Genomic DNA, 23,456 nt, shown 5'->3' on the forward strand with positions numbered 1-23,456 from the left:
CCAGTTACATCTCTGAGGAAGAAAATAAGGCCTTACTGTTAGTAAAAGAGATACGGTGAACCACTTGTTACAGCCACGGCTGGAAGAAACATGGAGATTTCTGCAGTTGTGTCAGTTTTCTGATGGATGCTATAACTGCAATTAGCATAGATATGGACTTGCCGAACAAGATGGTTTAGTGGCCAAATACTTCACAAATAGGCAGATTTCTAGCAAAACTGTTTCTGCTGTCAGCTGGCACATAGGCATATACATAGTATGTGAACTCCAAATTATCTTCAGGACATTCTTGTTGACCTGTAGCCAAAAAAAGTTCTGCTTTCTGAAGAAAATGCGTTGTTCTAAACTTATGGTTATAAGCCCTTGTTTTGTGACCACCATTATGAATTCCCAACTACTATAATGTAAATCTATATCGCACTGTGTTATCTGAGGTATAACAGAAGCTGTCCTTTTTATGTTTTCCAGTCACATGTGATAAGAAAGATGTTGTTGGGTCCTTGAAATAGTACAGCAAGACATAACATGCATTATTATTTAAGCACTTACTGTGATTTAATTGTCCAAACAAAGTATAAATTTCTCCCTTCTTGAGGCTGTGGCCTGCATGTTTTTCATTTCGATGCTTAAAGCAAGTCAACGTGCTCTACTGCTGAAGTGTTATGAAGCTGTCAGAAGCTACTGAATTCCAGCCAGAATTGATTCCTTTGTGCCTCTTTGAAATACGGGGCTACTGCCGCCTCGCAGCCGTGCTGCCAGAATGCTGGTCTGTGAACAGTTCCAGCACTTGGTATCACCAGCTTAGCCTCGCCGACCCTCAGGGGCACGGCTGCATCTGTTAAGCGAGAAAGGAGTTCCAGCAGCATCTTAAAAAGTTCAGTTTTGCACTGTGGAGGTGCTACCAGGCGCCCCCCTGCAGCACGGACCCACACCCGCGCTCCAGGTGCCCTCGGCGGGGCGGGTGATCCGCCGTCCAACCCGTGCTAGCGCCGGTGCCCAGCACCGCCGGCCGCGGGTCCGTGTGGTGGCCAAGGCGCGGGGCGAGGACGCACCTCCTGCCCCGGGCACCCGCCGAGGCCCCTGCCGGCGGGCTCCGCTTTGCTCCCCTCGCCCCGTGGGACCTGCCGGCGGGAGCCGCGGCCGCTGAGGGGAGCCCGGGGCCGCGCCGGGCGGGGCAGGGCAGGGCAGGGCGCTCATTACCACGGCGCTGCGCTGAGGCGGCGGCTGTTGCGGCGGCGCGGCGGGTGGGTAGCGGCGGGCGGCTCCTCCTCCTTCTCGCCGGGCGCAGCATGGCGGTCAAGGTGACTCTCCCCCTCCGTCGCTTGTCGCAGGAGGAAAGGGGCCGACCCGCGGGGCGGCCGGGGAGGAGGCGGGCGGCGGGAGGAGGCAGCCGCTGATGCGGGAGCCCCGCGGGGGGCCGGGGGAAGTCGCCGGCGGGGGGGGGGGGGGGGCGATGCCGGGGCGGCCCCGGGGCAGGGGCAGCGCAGCGCAGCGCAGCCTGCCCTGCCTCCGCCCTCCGGGGTGAGGCGGTGGGGCGCGGGGGCGGCGGGCGTGGGGCGGCCGCGGGGCCGTTACCTGGCGCGCGCGGGCGGTGAGGGCTGGGCCCGCCGGGCGGTAACGGCCGGCGTCGCGCGGGGGGGGCTCTGCAGGCAGCCGCGCGGCTGGCAGCTGCCGGGGGGGGTCCTGCAGTGCGCGGGTGGGGGCCCGGCGCTGCTGCCCTGACGGGCGCACCGGCGGCTCTTATCCGCGCTCTGCCGGTAGCCCGGCTGGCGAGGCGTTAACCTGCCTGTGTTCACAGGTGCAATCAACCAAAAGAGCGGATCCTGCTGAACTACGAAGTATTTTTTTGCAGGTAAAGAGATCTGTCTAATGGTGTTCGGTTCAAGGGCTTTTATTTTTTGCCCTTTCAGCGGTTTGCCACCGCATCGCACGCAGGTTGTGCCTGTGGGACACTTAAAAGTTCACTTTGTAGGCGCAGCGCGTCAGGTGCTGAGGAGAAACTGCTCCTGACACCAGTCACGATTAACTGTTTCCAAATGATAATCCTAAATAATCTTATGAAGTGTGCTCCAGTTTCCTATAAAGCAAATAGCTAAAGCCATAACTAAGTACTAGTTATTTTTTTAAACACGCTTTTGAAAGATTCTAAAAAATTCTTCCATGGCTGTTACGTTTTGCCTTCAGGGTTTATCTGTGTTGCTCTTCCAAACAGATTGACGACTGCCAATGTTTTTAGAATTTAAAATTGATTTCTTAAGATTGATTGATTTCATAATACTATCACTTGCAGGGCCTTAGAATTAACATTTAAATAACACCATGAAGCTTTCTTCACTCCCCTTAAGTTACAGTGAAGCACAATGTGAAAGGAAAATTCAGTCAGTCCTAAAACTTCAATAATGAAGGTTTGATTCCAGCAGATGGAATAAGAACAACTATTGTTTTACATCCATAGTTGGGCCACTGGTATTTCCAGAATCACTAAAATACCTTTTTTCTTTTCCCTTTATGTTGAATATTACACAGTATATTCAAGAAGCTTTCCTCCATGAAAAGGGAAAGAATATAAAATCAAGTATTAGAGCTAATACTGTAAATAATAAAATCAATTACTTAATCTTTGACTTCTATCGTTTGGTCTTACTGTATTACCTAACAGTTTCCGCATATGATAAGTAGACAGAAGAGACCTTTTTACCTGAGAGAGAGAAATTATATCCCAGCTATAGTTCTGGCAGATTTTTGCTTTTGTCTACTGGGTTACACTGGTAATGTTGCAGGAGTCTGAAAACTTAGAATGTTGGAATCAAACGGTGAAAGCTCAGCGTTTAGTTTCTAGTAAAAAACCTATCACAGGTTCATTTATTGTTGATAGATCATTTAGCTTTTGTAAATAAGGAATACAGTACAGTATATAAATAAGCAACATGAAAATACAATTCAAAAAATATCAATACAGTATAAAAATGTGTGGTTCTACAACATCACACAGCTCTTTTCCAACTTGTAAGATAGTTTTGGATATCTGGTTGCAAAAAAGGGAAATATGGTTTCTATTCAACTTGGAAATGTGGAATTTTTTTGATTCTTGACTTGAGTCAGTAGGAGTGCTTGCTTCTGGAAATAAGTAATGGTTTGAAGTCCTTGATTTTGGTCATACAGGGAAAAGTGGAGAGGAAGAACGTTGTACAATTGCATCTTGAAATTGTCTCTCTGACAGTACATGTTTTGTTGACCTAAAAAGCAGACAGTGGATTTTGGTCTTTTCCATGTCTTATCTTGCAGTCTTCAAAGAAACATGCAAAGTAAGTTGTGGATTGTTTTGTGCTCTGAGGAATGAAAAATACAAAAGCTCTCCTGTCTCCCCTTGAGTATCTGAGATTTGCAGTAAATGACCAGAAACAACACATATACCTCTGGCATAGAAAGGAAGTTTGTATTTCTGTTGGATTAGATTTGTTTATAATTGAGTTTGAAATTGTGGTTTTTGTTTGATAGGTAGCAAGCAAACTTAGTTGCAAACTCAAAATCAGAATAGAGCCCATGCTTTCCAAGACTAAGTTGTAGAAAGTCTTATGAAATATTACTAGTGTTGCGCACATCAGGGGTCAGCTATGTTGTGCTCTTTGCTGAGAGTGCCGGCCTGTTCTATGAGCTTCAGCTAAAGGTCGTGCATTCCTTCCTAAATTTGGCTTCCCTTGGAAATGGTTTGAAGGGAAGATGTGAACTCTAGGCCTCTTCGTCATCCACCTTATTGATAGAAAGCGTACTTAAATTTCCTTCTGTTCATGCTTACCCTCTAATGTGATATGTGCCCCTCTGTCCATCCAGTTTATGTTGTATCTTAATGGCTGCTTGATATATACCTTTCTCTTAGAATTTCTGAGGCTTGCTATATATTTCTTTTTATTATTTTAAACTGTTAAAAATCTTAAGTTAGACTTGTACTAAAAGGATGTGCTATTCTTTCTATGTAGTCCTGTAACTGAAATGCAGACACTGAAATGTCATGTTTGTGCACCGTCAAATAAGTTACCTTTCTGGTGTTGCTAACCACTGATTTCAATAACAACCATAAAAGAACAAAACAAAAATTCACGGAAGGATAAAAGAGTTATGTATAACAATAGTTACCAGATTTCGTAGTGAGCCTTCATTCTTTTTTCTCAGGCAAGGCCCAGTCAGCCCTTGGGGGATATAGTTGAATTACTCCCTGCCTGCTGAATGCAAGTGGAACCTGTTCCAGCAAGGTGGAGAAAGAAACAAAATCAAATTTCCAATTTTAATACAGGAAACTTCCCCCCTGACCACCCCCCAACATCCTGAATCTCTTGCTCATAGCTTAGCCTAACAACAAAAAAAAAAGCTAAGAGTACCTGTAGATATCTTTTGTTTTGGAACTTATTTCTCCTCTGCCCAGGTAAAATCATTGGGATAGAAAACCCCTTTAAATTGAAAATGAGCCAATTTTTCAAGGAAAGGATTGTTTTTGAAAGTGTGATGATACCTAGCACTATATTGCACGACTAGAGTTCCTGTGTGTTCATGTTACGTGATGATGTTTACGAAAAAATCTCATGCAAATTCATCAAGTGCTTACCTGAGATAGTCTATAAATGTATAGTAGGAATTTTGTATTATAAATATAATTCAAGAGTGAGGGAAATAAATATTTAATTGATGTCATGTTTTATGTGCAAATTAAAATATAGTTTACAATTGCCTATTCTGTGCTAAAAGATTCTTGACCTAAGTTGTATGGTGAAAAGATAACTTGAGGACAAATGTAAATACATGCCTGGCTACTTTGTCAGGCCTTAATTTATTGGCTTGCTGCCAAGCTCTTTCAAAATACCATGACCTTCTCATATGGAGCTCAATGTATCTGTCAGTTAATTATTTTTGTCTCAATTTTTTTAAACAAAACTTTCCACACAGTTTTTATTGTAAAACAGTTCACTATTTGTAATGAACTCTGATAAATTGGTGTCTGAAGAAAAAAAAGATGATGATTTTTAGATCTTGGCTGTCCTTGATATGCACTCTGCTGTCATACAGTTGAATTCTGTTATTCTTGAAGATATGCTCTGTATTACTCTGCATGTTTGATGGTCCTTCGTACATAAAACTTTCTTTGGATTGCATGTCTTGCAGCAGAATTGTGCTTCATAATGCATTTTTTTAGTCACATCTGTATATGACTGAGAAGAGAACCTTTCTGAGTTGATTCAGTGAAGTCAGTTTCGTTATATTGTCATGTCAGCAGCAGTGCTGAGTCAAAGGATTACTGTCCATTCCTTCCTATTTTTGTGGAAATAATCTATTTTGATTCTGCATTAGTTCAGTAATGTGGTTTACAGTGCAGCCTTGCAAACAGCCGTCATCGCAGCTACAGAGTGGAAGCAGGATAGGTGGTGTGAGGGGCTGGTATTGTGGAAGAGGTAGGTGAGAAGCTTAGGCAGGCGTTGATGCTGATGCAAGCTTCTTTACGCTGAAATAGTGTTGTGACTGTATCGGTTGGGGCGCATACAGCTGAAACAGGCATGCGACATTGTAAATAATCCCCTTTATCATAATGGCATCAACAGGTATTATGTGTTGTTATGTCTTAATTGTTGATATTCTGATTCCTGTGGGTCCCTGGCAGAGTAAGGGCCCATTTTGTTACTCTTTCACATAAGGCTGTGTCAACTTAATCAAGGTACTGCTGTATATAGAGGAAAAGTTACAAATCACAGATAAGGCCATTAATTGAACTTTATTCACTAGCGTAGATGTTGCACTATAGGTCTTGGGGGGCATTACCATTAATTTTTCTGCAGAGAATGCTTATATAGTCATCTGTGAATGACTAGAACCTGGAAAGGTGAATTATGTTTTTACAAATTAATTAAAACCCATTACTTCCATTGCAAATCAAAATTCTAATGGAACAACTGTGTAGTTTTTAAACTTTCTCAGTAGAAAGGCAATTCTATGTATATATTTGAAGGTCTGCATCTAGATCATTGTGTGTATGAGTAGACATTACAGTAGAGAGTGAATAGAAGAGGTGGATTGTAAACAAATAAGCTTGCTTACAGGTTTTGTGGGCAAATATGCTGAGAAAAACCTCAACTGTCAAACCAAATTGGGTCACAGTTGTTTAGGAAACTAGAAATCTTTTTCAAGCTACTTTTCAGTGTTCCAGGATGCAAACATAATTTAACTTTGTAATCTGAAAACTTAGGTTTTATTTCTAAGATTGCTCTCATATTATAAATAAACCACAAGAATTTTTTCCTTCAACTACATTGCCATCTTGAAACATGATCTGAGGTATATGAACTTCTATAATACATTTGCCTTTTATTCATCACTTGTGATGCTTTCTACTCCTGTCTCCACATGTTCTTAGTTCAAGATTGGTATTACCCAGTGTAACTGGACAGCTGAGGAATTTACTTTATGCTAAGAAGTTCACTTTAAATTAAAAGTTGACCTGTAGATAAGAACCAGCAATTAATTATTTGAAACAGAAAAGCAGTCGGTAAGAATACTGATACAGACATGTGGCAGTTGTCTTGGTATACAAGTAATAAAGATGTACTTGTTTTTTTATTTTTAGTTAGTTTTATTAATATCTAAATTCTATAATTTAAAATTTCCTTGTGATTTTTATTTGAAAATGTGTTGTTAATGAAATTAAAACTCAAAATAAAATCAAAACAATTCCATTTATTCAAATCCTTTTTGTCTGTGTTTGTGAATTTTTACTTAAATGAAAGATGCCATTCGTTTCAGGATAAAAATGAATTTGAAAATGTATTTCTCACAAAAAGAGAAAAGAAATAATATATATTTTCTAAACTAATTAAAATAGTGATCAGGAACAATTCAAAAGATATCTGCTACTAGAAATGTAAGAAAATTTATGTGCTGTGTTTTCACAGTGTAGCTGCAAATGGAAAGCTACAGCAGGGCTGTGATTTTTATAAATTTATGCAATTACCTGACAGTTTCTGAAAATGTGTAATTGTCTTTTTATTAGAAGATATTGGCCATTATATGAACACATCTATTCTACAGGAATAATCTGATTGTTGGTGATATGCAACTAGTGTAGTAACGCTATTAGTTTAATCAAGCCCTTTAATTTCAGAGCAGACAGTTGTGCACTGTTTTAAGCGATACTCAGTAAAGATACTAGTTTGGTAATCACTGGTAATTAACATCTAAATGGATTCATTTTTGTTTGTGTGGTTTTGTTTTTTATTTTTACTCTAGTATGCCAGTGTTGAGAAAGATGGTGAGCGTTACATGACCCCAGAAGATTTTGTGCAAAAATACCTAGGACTTTATACAGATCCGCATTACAATCCTAAAACAGTGCAGCTGTTGGCCGGAGTGGCAGATCAAACTAAGGATGGGTGAGAATTTTGCTTTCCATTAGAAGCTTGTAATGCATTGGTAAATATGTGAACGAATGAGTTTGATAATTTCATCTTCTAAAATACATTATTGATTTTATTACACTTTAAGCTTAGTTAGACGTTAAGTTTTTTCTCAAGTACAGTAGACTATAAATCTGTGGAAATTGGGGGGAAAATATGATGTTTAACGTGCACTTTTAAAGTTTTAATGGAGTTTTAACAATTACTACAAAGGAATTACTGCGGCAGAGGAAGTTGAATGGCAAATGTTTGACGTATGATTGCCTTGGAAAAGTTCTTTTCTGTATGCTCACATCCATGATTAGATACTATGTAGAGTCCTTTGTACCTGTAAAAAAATGTGGAAATATGGAAGATCTTTTTTATTTCTATAGTGTGCAATTCAAATTAAACCATTGAGGTCTTTTTTAGAGTGCTAGCTATTAGGAAAGAGGTATAATGACTCTATGAATGAAGATGTTTGCCTAATCTAGATGAGGTCACACCACATAAAACTTCTCCAACTTTGTTTACAGATGATACTACTTGCTTTTAGACAGTTCTCTGATACTGATCTACAAAATGTCCCCTCTGCTGAGGTAGTACCCTCAAACTCAGTTGTCTTCAAAGGAGCCTTTTCTCTTGCTGTATGTAGGCTTCTAGGTTTGGCCTTGGATTGCAGTAGGAAGTGTGGACATTGTTCAAGTAAAGTGAGAAGGTTAAGATGGATTAGAGAACAGCTCAAGAATGCAGAAGGGAGTGGGTATTCTGTAGAGAAGAGAGAGAAAGTTGCTGTTAAAACAGTATACAATATGTTTGCAAATACATAGATGTAACTTATTTTAAATTGAAAGCCCCTGAACTTCCCTGGATTTGTGAGTCTATATCTGACCTTTGGCATAATTTAAATGTTTTTGTTTTCCTATGTTCTGCTTTAGAATATTTTATTAGTTTGCATGTTATCCTGAGCAGCTTGCACAGTATCTGTGCTTTACAAATGAAATTGTATGTGCTGTATACATTTTACACTATATGACAAATGTAGGATCTCCTGTTTACTGTAATGTTACCTGGTTATATTTTTTATAAAGCTGCAGCATTTTGATAATACATTTGATACATACATACATTTCATAAATCCAAGTAACCTGTCCCTCTGCAATACATGGCTGCAGTTTTTTGCACTGATTATTATAATTATCAATATTATGACCATTATCAATATTATCAATTGAAAAGGCTATTTTGTACGTATCTGTTGAAATAAGAGTCTAATTGATGACTCGTAAACCAACATGTTGAGTATCTTGTTTCTCTGAAAGCTGTTGGTTATCTTTTACAGTGTGCATTTCTTCAGAAAATGTCTTAAAAGGATCTTTCTTATAGTAAGAAATCAATAATTTGTTTTATTGCTACAACAGAACTTGACATTGAAGCATCAATTTTTTATTGCTTTCCCTGTGAATATAAGTTTGGTGGTTTTTTTTTTTGGTTGTGTTTATTTTCGTTTCAAATCTGGGTGATATTTGAAGTGAGAAAATCAAATATGGGTAAGTGTGCTTTATCTATGGTAACAATGGTAATGGGAATTATTACCATATGGTCTGCAATGCGAAATGTTTGTCTGTCTGAAGTCTGAAACTTTATTTCCCTAAATGTTTTAATCTATATTTATCTCTAATCTGTATTTCATGTGAAAATTTGTTATACACGCATCATCATCATCTTCATTAATTTATTTACTTTTATGTTTGCATTCTTGCATTTGTAGTGAGCTGTAATATATCAAAATTCAGACTTTAATAACTATATAATCTATACAGAGAGTTTAATCTGTAGCATGAATAATTATTGTAATCTTCAACTGAATTCCAGAATGCATTACATCTTTCCAAGCACTTAAAGTTACTTTATGAAGTCCAAGGAAGTATCAGTAGTCCTATTCCATGCATACATTTGTAAATTAAATGACAGCCCAGCACACAGCAAGTCATTGAGAAGTGTTGGGTTCTGTTACAAAATTTAATTCCTGTATCTGCTATCATATTCTCTTAGCCTTGCTTGCCCTTCAAATAAATACTCAAAGTGTCCTTGGTAACTTTTCTTTGTGAATATTTTAAAAACTCATTTAGATTTCAGTTTGGCACTTTAAAAAAAAAAAGCACACATTTTGGAACTGGCTGTCTTTACGCATATGTTTAAAAAATGTTTTTGTACTTTTTTTCTGATAGTAACTTGATCCTTAGTTAACTGTTCAGTACTGTTGCCTTCTCCCATTACTACAGTACAAGACTGGTTTGCTCTAGTGGAAGTCTGTAAGGTAATTCTTAAAACAGACAACTGTTCACTTTTCAAGCGTTTATTCCTCATTGTTACAAATGCATGTTCTGAGAAATTCATGTGATGATCCTTAAATTAGAAATTGGCCTAAACTGCCTTTTTGCTATCTGTTTAATACAATGGGATTTCACTGATGGTCTAAGCATTCCTATGTCTTCAGACTGCAGGCAGTAGTTTTGAAGTTAGGATAAATATCCTCTCTGAATAATGTACTTAAATATATATATATGTGTCAAAACCAGCTTCCCAATTATATAAGTCAATTAACATTAGTAGGTACTGCGATTATAGAAATAAGGATTTTTCTTCTTCCTTCAAAATTTCACAGTACTCCTTCAGAATTCTTAATTTTTAATTGCTTGTTTCCGGGTACTCTTTGTATCAGCTTATCATTCTTAAAATTTGGAAATTGTTCTTAAACTAAGTCCTGACGAAATAGTTGGTGTTTCACATAATGGAGAGTCACAACAGAGCTATACGTAACATCTAAAAGCTATGTTATGTGGGGGGAAAAAAAGAGCAAAGAATTGTAGTAGGAAAAAAGGGAAGCTAGAGGAGAATTGTGGCATACTTTGTGTGCTTGCTTGTGAAGGGTAATGGTACACAAGACATAACAGGAAAGGAATTTTTTTAAAATGTTACAGATAAAATGAAGGGTGAGTGTTTTGCTATTGTTACGGACTCTGATGCAGTGGGTTCGCTGAATGGTACTTGAGTAGCGATTGGGTGGGAAGCTCCATCATTCTGTTTAATCCAGCTCCTGTTATCTCTGCCCTAACAGATAATGGAGGATTGCAGGGGATATCCCTGCTCTTAGGCATTGCGAGTTGAATATATGGAAAGGAAATTGAATGTGTCTATCTCCTTTTGCTGTAGGCACTGTTAAAGTGAGACGTCTGAAGACGGCTTCTTTCAGGTTCAGGCTTCTATGAATGCATTCTGCAGAGATCGTCACTTTATTCTGTCAGTTATAAAGCTTCCTGGTTAGGAATTAATTTGTATTCCAGGTTTACGCTTGTATGTGAGATGTATTTTGAAATGACAGTATTTACAATTATTTTAAAGGATATTCTGTTTCTCTGATACTAAACCAAGATCATCCTTTGAATGAAATTGACTTTTACATCTGAAGAACCATTCTCGCATCTCTGCTTTTTGTGGCTGACATGTGACAAATTAATATCATAATTCTGTATTTGCCACCTCTGAATTCCTTTCAAAATCACTACATTTTTTCTGTATTTTCTATATAATACATCTATGCAAGAATGTTAACAGATGTAACCTTGTTTAAAGTATCTCAGTTCTGCTTTATGTATCCTTTGACAGAGAACGACTAGATAAGCTAATGAATAGTGTGGCTTGATGTTTTTTTCTGTAGGGAACAAAATTTATACTTGATTCTTTAGCAATAAGCAGTATATGTGTGAAGTGATCACTATGAGCTAATGATCTCCTATGAAGAGTACTAAATTCAGATCAATTACGTACAATTTCTAGGAAAATGCACCATCTATAGTGATAATTCTGTTTTAGCAGCATCTACTGGAATAAGGTGTTTTTTTTAATTTAAAAAAATCATTAAAATTCTTAATTTCCATTGATAATTTATTTGATGCTAAAATAGATATCCCATCATTTACTTCGATAAACTGAGCTCAAGAACTTGTAACTGGATGGAATATTCTAAGTCATCAAGCTAAGTCCTTTATTTTTACAAGGATGAAAACACACAGTAGTTTTAATAAACCAAATTTGCTGTTAAAACTAAGGCTTTTTCTTGCAGTATTCTGGAAAGGCCACAGTGTGTGCCTGCTCTAATTACTTTGATGGATGTGTGATTTTATTCTTGACCCAACATTACTCTTTATCTTCTGACTTAGGGTTTATCTTTCTGTAGCTGTTCTTATGTACAGTATTGGGATCCCTTCTGGATGGTTTTTTTTGTTAGTCAGAATTAGCTGAATTTCTCTAGAAAAGTTATTTATGATTATCCTAATAAGTTACCTGTGCATACATTCAAGTCTAAGTTTATGTGTTGAACACAAGGACTTCGATTTCTATGCAGCGTTCCAGAGATGATGTGGCAACTGTATGTGGGAATATCGCTGCTTCCTTATCTTGCACGGAGGCAGCTTTCCTAACGTATCACAAGTTGCATTTTTCTCTACGGTGACTGTCTTGCATACACAGCTCAGAATCTTGTGATCTGCTGTTACACTTAAATCCTTGCCTGCCTTGGTCATGTCTAACTGTCCTTATGTCCAGATGTTCTTACAGTTTCTTTCTTTCCTTCTTTCTTGTCAAGTACATGACTGTGTGGTTCATGTTATATTTGAAGTGTAATATTTTTTCTGTATATGTAGTTAAGTGTAACTTTTTCTGAACCTGTTGATTTTTAATGAATGTTATGCAATGTATGTATTTTCTTAAAACAATGTATAGTATTTTCCTATACTTGCATTAAACTATCTTTTCTTTCTCAGTAGAAATATATACATAAATTAGTAATATAATGACAGCCCTGTAAATTTCATGTTGGTAGAATTTTTGTGGGTTTTTTATGTCTTAATTTTTAAGTGCTGTCTGCTTAGATTTATAATTACAAGGTAATGAATTGTGTATATTCACTGAGAATTTATTATATTTTGTCGTTGATGGATATGAAGAATTCAATTCTTTTATAGAGGAAGAAACTAGATTGCATAAAGGTTAAGCACTTAAATGTAACAAATACTTTTTCAGTTTCTAGTGTAGTGTCTTAACATTTTTATATTGGAATTTTATTTTAATAGTTGGATCATACAATTTTCTAGAGTATCAAACACAAAATACTATTGGTATTGTGAATAATTTTTTGAAATCTTTATAACTTCTGTATTTTCCTTTGTAGGTTGATTTCCTATCAAGAGTTTTTGGCATTTGAATCTGTTTTGTGTACTCCAGATGCAATATTCATTGTTGCTTTTCAGTTATTTGACAAGAGTGGCAATGGAGAAGTAACATTTGGTAAGAATATCTAAAGAAAAACAGTTTAAGAAAGTAATTATAACAGCATAAATCATAATAATGGTTCATCACCATTGGTGCATAGAAATGCATATTGTGCGGTATTCTACTGATTTCCTAAGAGTTTGCAGTAGACCTTTTTTTTTTTTCTTTCACGTGATACAAACTTAAGAAATACACAGAAACAAAATATATTTTGTTTGTCTTCTTGAATCAAAATTTTTCGTGTTCCTCAAGTAGTTAATACACTGCTGTTTTATTCATTGTCATCCTAAGTAAAATTCTGTGTCATGGGCTTTGCACTCCTTCAGTGATAAAGGTTTTTTAAAATGTATTCTGAACCTCCACATATCTTTGAAGAATTATCATTAGATACAGTAGGAGCTCAATACAGAAATGAAGGAGGTCTAATCTTTGGAACTCATAGTTTAGTGTTCCTTTTCTTGAGGAGCAAATCTTACTTTAATGTTACGAGTATAACTTCTAACTAGATCATATATTTGAAAAATCAGAAAGAAAATATGGCCTTTAAGATTTTTAATTTTTTTTCCCCCTAAACACATAAGTCAGTAATTGGACAAAATTTTTTAGGCTAACTATATTGCTTTATGATGTTGCTAGGTAACTGTTATTAACATTGCAGTTTAAGGAGGACTAGGTTTTATTTTTGAAACTTCATATGTTTATGAAAATTAGATTAATCAATGCTAAGAATTTTAATAAAATGGAATGAGAACTAAATGTTATTTTTATCCAAAAGAATAAAGCTCTCAATAAAGAAAATACAAAATATGCTTGGATTTGTAACCACTTGCTGTTTGTACTATTTCATTCTTATGAAAATTGTTGCAACTTACTGAAAAAAATGCAAGGGTCTTTGTATGGAAACAAACTGCTTGACTTACGATATGTGTTAAATTACATCGTTAACTGAAGGGTCAAATACTAAGCAATTTGGATACACAACATCTTGAAAAGAAAATCTTTTAGAACTTAAGTAAAGGTGAAGTCAGTAAATGCAGTCATTAGGAAGCTGACAAACTACTACAACCAGTGTTACCATGTTAATGATGGTATATTTAATAATCGTGCAGAACAGGGATGTGCACTTTGTAGCTCTCATGAACACACTTGAAATAGCTGGTTCCATAAATGAACAAGAAGTAATTTCAGATTGTGTAAGGTTCCTCAGTCAGACTAAGAATTGTTATTTTTATGAGCACATCATTAAAGGCTAAAAGAACAACAAAACCAAGATAAATGGTAAACCAGAAAATGGCATGACTTTTTCAATATTTTTCTCACTGATTTTTTTTTTTTTTTTTAATAAGGCTGATAAATCTTGAGTAGGGAAATCTTTAGGGAATTTAAAATTTACTATTGGTTTCTTGTTTTTACAAAGTTAATTATATTGCGATTATTACTATATTTAATACTATGTTGTAACATATCAGTGGTACATATTTTTATGGTACAGTTCCCATGTTTACTGCTGTTATTTTGCTTTTTTTGCTGTTGCTGTTCTTTGTAACATGGGCTACTTATTTTTATTTCATAGGCATATAAAAATTAATGCACATGGAAAAAAATGTGAATGATAATATATGACATTTTCAGAATTTGGTAACTTTGCAGTCAATTTTCAGGTCAGTCTTGTGGCCTATAGAGGCTGTTTTATAAATGAGTTGTGCACTTTTTCATTTTTGCACCACATAAACAGAAAGACACGGAGTTGAGCTTCAGGTAAAAACAGGAGAGTATATAAAATCAGGTCTTAAAGTTTGACGTTTTAATGAATTATTAGAAATATACTGAATTGGAATAAGTTTAGCCAGTTGGTGTGAGAATTGCTGTCGGATAAGTGTGATGTATCCAGTCTGCAGATAAACCATGTTGGTCATGGGAGCAACCACAAGTAAAGATTTTCCAACTAAGATGCAATGCTATGGGGATGTGATTGTGTTGATTCCAAAGCTAACTCAAGCTAGTAAGTCTTGCCAGAAATGACACTGATTTACTGAGGTTTTTCTGCACTGTGCATTTGGAGCGAGGGGTGGAGGGACTGGAGAGTGGAACACAGAATCAACTTGGGTCTGTCACGCCAGTAACTTAAATCTATCACTGGCATTGCTGGATGTGAGATAATGTCTCGAAATCATTTGGGCATGACTGTATAGTATTTTCAAGAAATTCCCCGATCTACTCAAATCTTCAGTTATCTGGAGAAAGTTAAATGTACCTGTTGGTTTTTTTTTTTTATAGCTGGCTCTGCATTTGAAATCAAGTTGCTTCACTCAGGTTCACATCTCCTTTTTAGGATTTATTTTTATATTATATTTATATTTATGGACTTGGACCATACTTGAGCACTTATAGTCCTTGTAGTCCTCTTGAACCTCAGTCTGCCACTTGTCTCTTAAAAAATTTTAACTTCAATGCAGAAAGTAATTAAATTGTGTTACAGAAGAACTTAAGTCTTGTGAGTTGAGAAATGGAAGGGGAGGGAGAAAGATTTTACGATTCTTTAGAAACTATTTGGTAGAAATACTTGTCAGCTATGCTATTCTAAGCAATGTCTTTGTGCAGTATCTTATATTAATAGGGATTGTTGAAATGGGAAGCCTTCTGTCACTTTAATGTCATCTACTTTCTTACTGCTTTGGGCCATTTTTCCAGTTTTAGACATCCAGAAATCCAGTATGAATGACTGCCATAAATGTGCAGATAGCATGTCCATTGCAAGAACATCACATTGGTCCTACTTTGTATGAGCAAACTGTACAGTGTGCTCTGTACTCTTTTACATGTTTCAGCTGCACTGGACTTGCTGTCAGCTTGGTGAATAAAATTACTATTTTAATAACCCATTGATACAAGTGACAGTGTAGTTTAAATGACTTTTTAATCATGGATAGATAGAAAAAAAGCATTTATTTTCCTGAATCAAATGCTTGTATGTCTTCCTAAATGATTTCTAGGTGACTTTTATGGGAGATGTGTTGCTGGTGAGCCATAAAATATTTGAAAGGTAACAGCAAAAGCTGATAAAGAAAAGTGATTTTTCTTTTTCCATGCATTGTCTTGTTACGGGTTGCTATCTGTAGCCAGAGAAGACTGACAACCACTTTGCTTTTTATGATCGTGGGATGTGACTAAGCTACTTAACATGAGTGAAATTTAAAAAACACTCAATAAAATTAATGCTGTTGTACTAAGGAAACTTCTTTTTATTGATAGTCTTTTGACCTGAATTCAGGTTAAAGCAAACCTGAATATTAAATCTGCTCATGATATTTGATTTGCTTTGATGTTGAAGCAGATAATCCTTACTGTAGTTAAAAGGTGAAGTCTGCGACTATGACTGAAACATCTCTTAAAAATAGGTTGTCTAGCTCGAAGTAAAATGACTCTTTGTAATTTATCACTTTGGTGAACCGTACAATGATCTGGACTGTATCACTTCTAATTGGAATGTACCATTTCAAGGCTTTTTCCAGTTGTTCTTTGTAGAGTTACCACAGAGAAGACCATTCTCTGGTAAACTGGAGAATTTCAGAGACACTTTTTTAGTTAAATACCCATGCTGGTATGGATAGAAAGATAGAGCTAGTACAATGAGATTTTGAAAATTTTAATGCCTTCATGTTTGTGATTCTCTATTGAGAATTTTTACATTATTTTTGAGATAATTGGAAAATATTTATGGAACTGAATATAAAGCTTTTAAAAACATCTTGCAGCTCAATCTAATTAAAAGTATGCTTGAGAATGCAAAATGCATAATGGCCTCTTCTTTAAAAGCACTGGGGGGAGTAAGGAAATTGGATTCCTAGTAATGCAACGATGTGAAAATTACCATGATATTGGTGAACTGAAATAATAAACATGAATGTAATGGTTTCAGAAATTGAGTATACAGTGATACTGAAATCTTTTCCATCTATTTTCTTAAACAAATTTTAATCTGGGATAAAAAGTTTCCCTTAATCAGGACATAGAGTTTGAGAATACTGGAAGAAGGTGAGTGAGAACAAGAAAAAGGAGTTGAATATATGTTGTTACAGTTCTTTGCTTTTTGAGTATTCTTTTTCAGGAAACACAGATCACTCCTAGTACTCGCTTGTCCACCATTTCCAAAAGAGCAATTGGATTGAAAATGCTGGGATTTGGATTTAATCTTAAATATTGTTTGCAACCATAAAGGCTGGAAACCTTTTAAAAAGTAAACAGAAAAAACTAATGATCACATGGTTACAGATCTGAGGATATAAGAAAAACATTTTTTAAGTCAAGTGTGCTGTAAACTAGAACTGCTATTTTTCTTGGCCTTGTGGTAGCCATATGTTAGTTGCCTGTTTTCCAGATGTCTTTTGCTTAACACATGCAGATAATGTAGGAAACATCACTGTATGTTGTGACTTTCTTTTGTTGTTAGTTTTTTGTTTCTTTCTTTCCTGTTACAGGATTCTTTCAGGTTTAAACCACAGTTTTGAGCACTTGCGAGCAGTGGAGGATGGGACCCCCTCCTTATTTTTTGTAATAATATAGTACTAAGTTCAAAGCTGCAGTTCAGCAAGAGAGAACAGAAAAGAAGTCCACGTTAAAATTGTATATATTGACAATTTGTCATTATGCCTGTCACTAATCTTAACCTTGAACTGAATCACTAATCCTTTTAAAAGAAGAGTAGAAATACAATGTAACTATTTTTAATTTAGCTTTCTCACTTTTCCTGCCACTTGCCATTTTGCTCTCACATCAAAGTAATTACTGCATTATTTACATTTGGATCACTCTTAATATACCTCTGTTGCACCAGGTGCTACAAAAAAAAGTCTTTTTGCCTTTGACTGTGATTTTTCATTTTATGCTTGAAAGTAAAAACATGTAAAATTTGCTGTTAGCAGAGATAATGAAAAGTAGCAACACAGAATATGTTAAAATTCATTATGTACATTAAGGCTGAACATGTACAAATGGGACTGTAGAAGACTAAGTAGACATTAAAACAACCTTGTTAAACAACAAATCTTTAGCATATTTATACTGCTACTTAAAACTATCATGTTTATATTTTTGTGTCTCTAACAAGCATGATTGACATTCCATCACTGGTGAGAGGGAATGGCAGGCTGCTAACAGGTTGGTGGCACTAGAGTTGGGTGAGATTTCTACTCGGCTTCCTGGGGAGCTGTTAAGTCACAATAAAGAATAGGTACTTCCTCAAGGCTTCCCTGGGGTACTGAGTTCATCCCCACCATGGGCCATAACAAGACATCATAGTGTTTATAACTTGAAATATTCTCCTTGTATGAAATTCAGTATTTCAAACTTTGTTTTTCTTGTATCGTTTTTCTGAGCCCGATAGGTAACGGTGTTTGATGGAGGTTGAGCCAGTCATGTGTATGCTGCCTGCAGATAGCTACTCCGGCATCTGTCATTTGTTTAAAATGATTGGGTGGGGAAATTCTGAAGCAATCTTGAAAGAATGTGTGTCGCCTTAGAGGTAATGTACTAGTGCACTAGAGTAGTAGGTTTATTGTTCCTGGGGCTGATGGTAAGTTGAGTATGTCATCAGGCTGCTGACTTGTATGCCTGTTTGAGAAGAAAATTCATTGCTATAAGCGTGGAAAGAAAGTTATCAGCTCAGTAGGAAAGAATTCCACTGCAGTAAGGTGAGCAAAGAGTAGGAGAAGACATTAGTAAATGAGCAACATTTATTGACAGGGACAATGAATGCATTCTGTAAAATGTCATACTGAAATGAAAGGGTTTAAAAATAATTTGCTGTTTGCCCCCTGCAGAATAGCTCTGTTGGAAATTTTGAAGTACTTGTAGTTTATCTTAATTTAGAAGCATTACTAGTTTTGACTGAGGGAGATTTTGAAAAAAGCAAAAACCCCAGCATCTGTACCTTAATCTTACCCATTTTCTTTGCTGTCAGTGCTTTGCTTCTGCTGTGAAAAAAAAATATTAAAAATAAGACATTTGATCATAATGTAAAGTGGTGAAAGTGTAGGTGATGATCACATAATGTATAATTTCTGAAATGTGATTGTCTGTTCGCTGCTTCTCATCCCACAAGTTGTTAGTTGTTGTGATGGCTATTTTCTTTAATATTAGAGAACAGCCAACAGAATTGGATTAAAAAGATGTTTTTGATAAATTGTAAAGAAAGCATTGCAACTCGAGTAGTAGTAGTAAATTTTAGTGCTTTTCTAGAGATGTCTGAGAATCCCAAATGGCTTTGGAAAATTGCATTTAGTTTTAACTGTGTCAGTTATGCACAATTGGTACATGGTTTTGTTCCTGTACCCCAAGTCTTTCATAACCAAAGCCAACACAAAATTAATTAACCATTAGATAAAACAGTATATCCTTAATCTCATAGTACTGTAATACGTGCAGTATACATTACTGATTGTGATTGCCTGTGGAAGAAAAATGGATAAGGCACCTCAGTTTTCGGAGAAGCAACAGGCTAATTTGGATGCCATTTATTAAAGCTAGTTAGCCACTACTGGAATTCTTCAAGTACCAATGCATTTAACTATTGGATTCAAGTACCAATGCATTTAACTATTGGATAGAAATTTATTAATTAATTTACAAGTTTTATTTTTATCTGCTGAAGAATCTTGACTTGTTATGTGTTAATGACTAATTGTAAATGTTTCTAAGAAGAAAAAAATCAATAGCTTAGGAAACTGATTCTTGGTTGTTTAAGTAGTATAAAGTTAAATGCTTGAATGAGAATTATGAAAAGACCAAGGCCTTAAGTCTAGTTTAAAATAATTGGAAGATCTGTCTATATTAGCATGTATGAATATTATATGAAAAAAGTGAGAGTCTAAGTAATCATTGGAAACAATTGAAAATTTCTGGCTGCTTCAGCACGTTCTTTCCTAAGTTCTCATTAGGGGAACTCCATATGTATTAGAGGTCAATGTTACAGATGTGTAAGAAGTTGCTAGTTGGCACCCTGTTTGTATATTGGTAGCCAGGCCAACAGCCAATTAAGCAGCCCTGCCTTCTGCACTGATCACAGTTCAGCGCCGTTTTGCAAGGTCAATAGTGAGCTGCACTTACGTGTTTGTGTTTGTAGTACATGGAAACTCTAGGTAGCTTGCTCTGAAGCAGCAGTGAGTCAGTGGTAGGTAGATAATTTAAATTTACATCTCCTGCATTCCTTGATTCATTATTATCAATGATGAATAAATCTGCTACAGACAAAACTTTCAAATGAAGTAGGCAAAATAAAATAGTTCGGCACTAACAAGTGGGGTGCATCATCTCTCATTTTCTTAATGCTCACCTTGCATATTGATAGCGATGAATAGATGCGGGCAGACAGTTACAAGTAGTCAGGGTAGTTTTTTAAGTTTCTTGTTACCCGAGCAACTCCTTTAGCCTACCTTGCAGTGGAAACTGTGGTTTAAACTGCAGTTTTTTGACTATGGACTATGTTTGACCTTTAAGTAAGGGCTAAATTACAGTTAAATCACTTCCTAGCCATTATCTGCCCTTTGAATATGTAATCTCAAACTAACTGTGAAGCTGGTGTTGTAGCCAAGGAATCCTACTTTGTATGTCCCTGTTCTGAGACAGGTTTATTTTGAACATTTCCCTTTTACTCACTCAAAAGATAAAACCATATAGTGCTTTGCCTCAGTTTGGTCTAGAACTAGTGGAATGGCTGTAGAATTGAAATAATCAATCAATTAGTCCTTTAGTATAGGGAAAGCAACATATTTACTCCAAGTAATAGCTCTTGATGTGAAGTTACCAAATGGTATTAAAGTTCTTATTGCATTTTGTCTTTTTAGCAGAACTGTTTACACTAAACATAGAAAAGGTGTGTTTTCATCTAAAATATTTTGTACTTTAAGTTTAAGCTATATGCCACATTCTATTGTGGTTGTTAGCAGGTCCTAGGTTAGTTGATAAAAACAAATCAATTCAGGTACTTGGAGGTGGGTTTTGTGAAGTGTTCCTGTGCTATGGGTAGACATCAGTTATACTGTTTATGTGTATGGGTGGGTAATCCGCACAGAAAGCAGGCTTGTTTCGCAGCATGGCGACGCTGTGTATGAATAATGCATGCTTTTTTTTCAGATGAGGTTTTTGAATTCAGATAATATGTTTAGCATTGAGATTTCAATTGCACAGTATACATACGGAGAATTCCATATTCTGAAATGACAGTTTTTTTCTTTACTTCATTTAAAAGAGGACATCTCTATCTTCACTTATCTTAAAACATTTTAATAACTGAGACTACCAATTACGTTTTATAGGATTTGATTTTTGTGCTAAGGCCTTATCAAAAGCATCTAATAAGGTGCTTTCTGCTGAGTTAATGATATGTTTTAGATGTCATTTCTTATACCTATCTTCAATAGACATATTCAGACAGTGTGATTGTAATAATCAAGTTTCAATCAAACCGTACTTAGTATGACAAATATTGCGTGAGATTGTAATGCAGGTATTCGTGCTCTTGATAAAGGGCTAATTTGACTCCTACCAGAGACAGAGAACCACTATTGATTTTTATATCAGAATGCAAAATAGCTCTTATTTGTCATGTATGAGGGAAATTGCTTCTTAATTAAAACTAAATAAAACACGCACTCGAAGGTTTTATGCAGTAATACAAAAAGTATCACGTCGTGTCGCAAATGTGTTCTTACACAGCTCTGTAAAGGTTTTGTTAGCAATTATTCTTAACAAACTAAACCACTTCTTAAACAGCTGTTTAAAACATAATTTGTTTGTATCCTTCCTGGAACATTTGTAGATTTACTGTATCCCAAAGCTCACTTGTTCTTTTTCCCTCCCCCAAAGCAAATGTCAAAGAAATATTTGAACAGTCTATTATTCATCACCAAATCCCTTTCAACTGGGACTGTGAGTTCATTCGACTGCATTTTGGACATAACAGGAAGAAGCATCTTAACTATTCAGAGTTCACTCAGTTTCTTCAGGTCAGTTATTAACCTTCTTCCAAAGTAGAACTGAAATTCTTGTAAATTTCTAATAATAACCTAATACCATTGTAAATTTCGAGTTTATTCTGGTAGTGATAATCATTATCTGATACTAACTCTGACAGTTCTAATGAACTGTTAGTTCTCCATACCAGTTCTGTAAGCAGTGTGTACTTGGTGTGCTTTAACTTGAATACCATCCTATAAAAGAATGGGACCAAATATACTGTTTATGAAATTAACCGTTTTACTGATTGTTGTTAATCTGGATTGAGGGTCTGTTTTTTCTGTCATTGGAATTTAATAGCAAAACTAACCTCTACCAGAGAAACATAACATCCTTAATATAATTGGTTGTTATTAACCATATAACCTCCCACATAAAGGTTTTAGCTTTTTCAGCATTTCTTTTAGTTTTATAAACATTATCCTAATGATTACCGGTTTTTTTTGGGTTTTTTTTTTTTCCTTTCACTAGCATGCATGCCACCGCACATAGATTCAGAGTTTGGTCTTAAATGCAGCCAGCTTCACAGGAGGCAAACCTGCTTTCCTGAGATGTTGCTGAAGCACCCTCTAGGGATCAGGCTTTAAAGGATTTCACTCATAGAACTGGACTTTGTGCTGAGCCAAAAAGTTGCAGTAAAAACATACTAGGAATTTAACGTTATACTAGAAGGAAGTAAAGGGAGACATCAGTTATAAAAGATGGAGAAGGAGGAAAGCAGGAGAAAGGTACATAAAAATTCACGAAAAAGGAGTTAGCAGAATTGTAGGTAATTGCATAAATTCTGAATTCCATGAATTAACATGCAGTGATCATGTTATAATTTAACGTTTTTTTCTGTCCGGTAGACCTGGATAAATACAGGTGTTGCACTTCCAGAGCTGGCCTTTGGTACAAAACAGTTTTGGGCACATGTCTTAAAAGTAGGGACTAATTGATGTGCTTTGATATAATCTGCTATTATTGTCCAGGATAAAAATAGATCATAGAATCACAGAATGGTTGGGGTTGGAAGGGACCTCTAAAGGCCATGTAGTCCAGCCCCCCCTGCGATGAGCAGGGACACCTTCCATTAAATCAGGTTGCTCAGAGCCCTGTCCAGCCTGACCTTGAATGTTTCCAGGGATGAGGAATATACCACCTCTCTGGGCAACCTGTTCCAGTGTTTCACTACCCTAATTATAAAAAAATTACTCCTTTTGGCAAGTCTGAATCTGCCCTCTTTTAGTTTAAAGTCATTACCCCTTGTCCTGTTGCAGCAGGCCCCACTAAAAAGCCTGTCCCCACCTTTTCTTATAAGCCTCCTTCAAGTGTTGAAAAGATGCAGTAAGGTCTCCCGGGAGATTTCTCCAGGCTGAACAACCCCAGCTTTCCCAGCCTCTGTCTTCACAGGAGAGGTGCTCCCTGCTGATCATTCTGTGGCCCACCTCTGGAACTACTCTGACAGCTCCATGTCTTTCTTGTGCTGAGCTGTATCTAGATCAAGAGCAGATGTAGAAAAACATACCTAACTAATGGGATCTGAAGCCTGTATTGTAGATTGAAATACTGGAGTTTGGCACAGTCTTTCAAGGCTGTGGTATAACTCGATGTTACTTTCAGGAGTAAACTGTGTCCTACATTTGATACTGCGTTATTTTAAGTATCCCAGGCACAAACTTGGGACACTAGTGTAGAAGCAAAACATATTGCTGGTGA

The 23,456-nt window shown here is 36.4% G+C and overlaps 1 protein-coding gene across 2 annotated transcripts in view; it reads left to right on the plus strand.

Annotated features, from left to right (window-relative positions):
- Positions 1 to 1,204: 1,204 nt before the first annotated feature.
- Positions 1,205 to 23,456, plus strand: part of SLC25A12 (solute carrier family 25 member 12) — a 51,851-nt gene continuing 29,599 nt past the window's right edge. Inside the window, exons 1-5 of one of the 2 annotated variants that reach the window (XM_055812043.1) lie at positions 1,205 to 1,301; positions 1,799 to 1,852; positions 7,267 to 7,409; positions 12,646 to 12,761; positions 21,609 to 21,748. In XM_055812043.1, the coding sequence (XP_055668018.1) occupies positions 1,290 to 1,301; positions 1,799 to 1,852; positions 7,267 to 7,409; positions 12,646 to 12,761; positions 21,609 to 21,748 (465 nt within the window). In that variant the 5' untranslated portion in view covers positions 1,205 to 1,289. Of the gene's footprint in view, positions 1,302 to 1,798; positions 1,853 to 6,397; positions 6,530 to 7,266; positions 7,410 to 12,645; positions 12,762 to 21,608; positions 21,749 to 23,456 lie in introns of those variants that run through there. The other variant, XM_055812044.1, reaches the window with a different exon arrangement.

The sequence above is a fragment of the Falco peregrinus genome, chromosome 8, assembly GCF_023634155.1.
Source record: "Falco peregrinus isolate bFalPer1 chromosome 8, bFalPer1.pri, whole genome shotgun sequence".
Taxonomy (NCBI): Eukaryota; Metazoa; Chordata; class Aves; order Falconiformes; family Falconidae; genus Falco; species Falco peregrinus.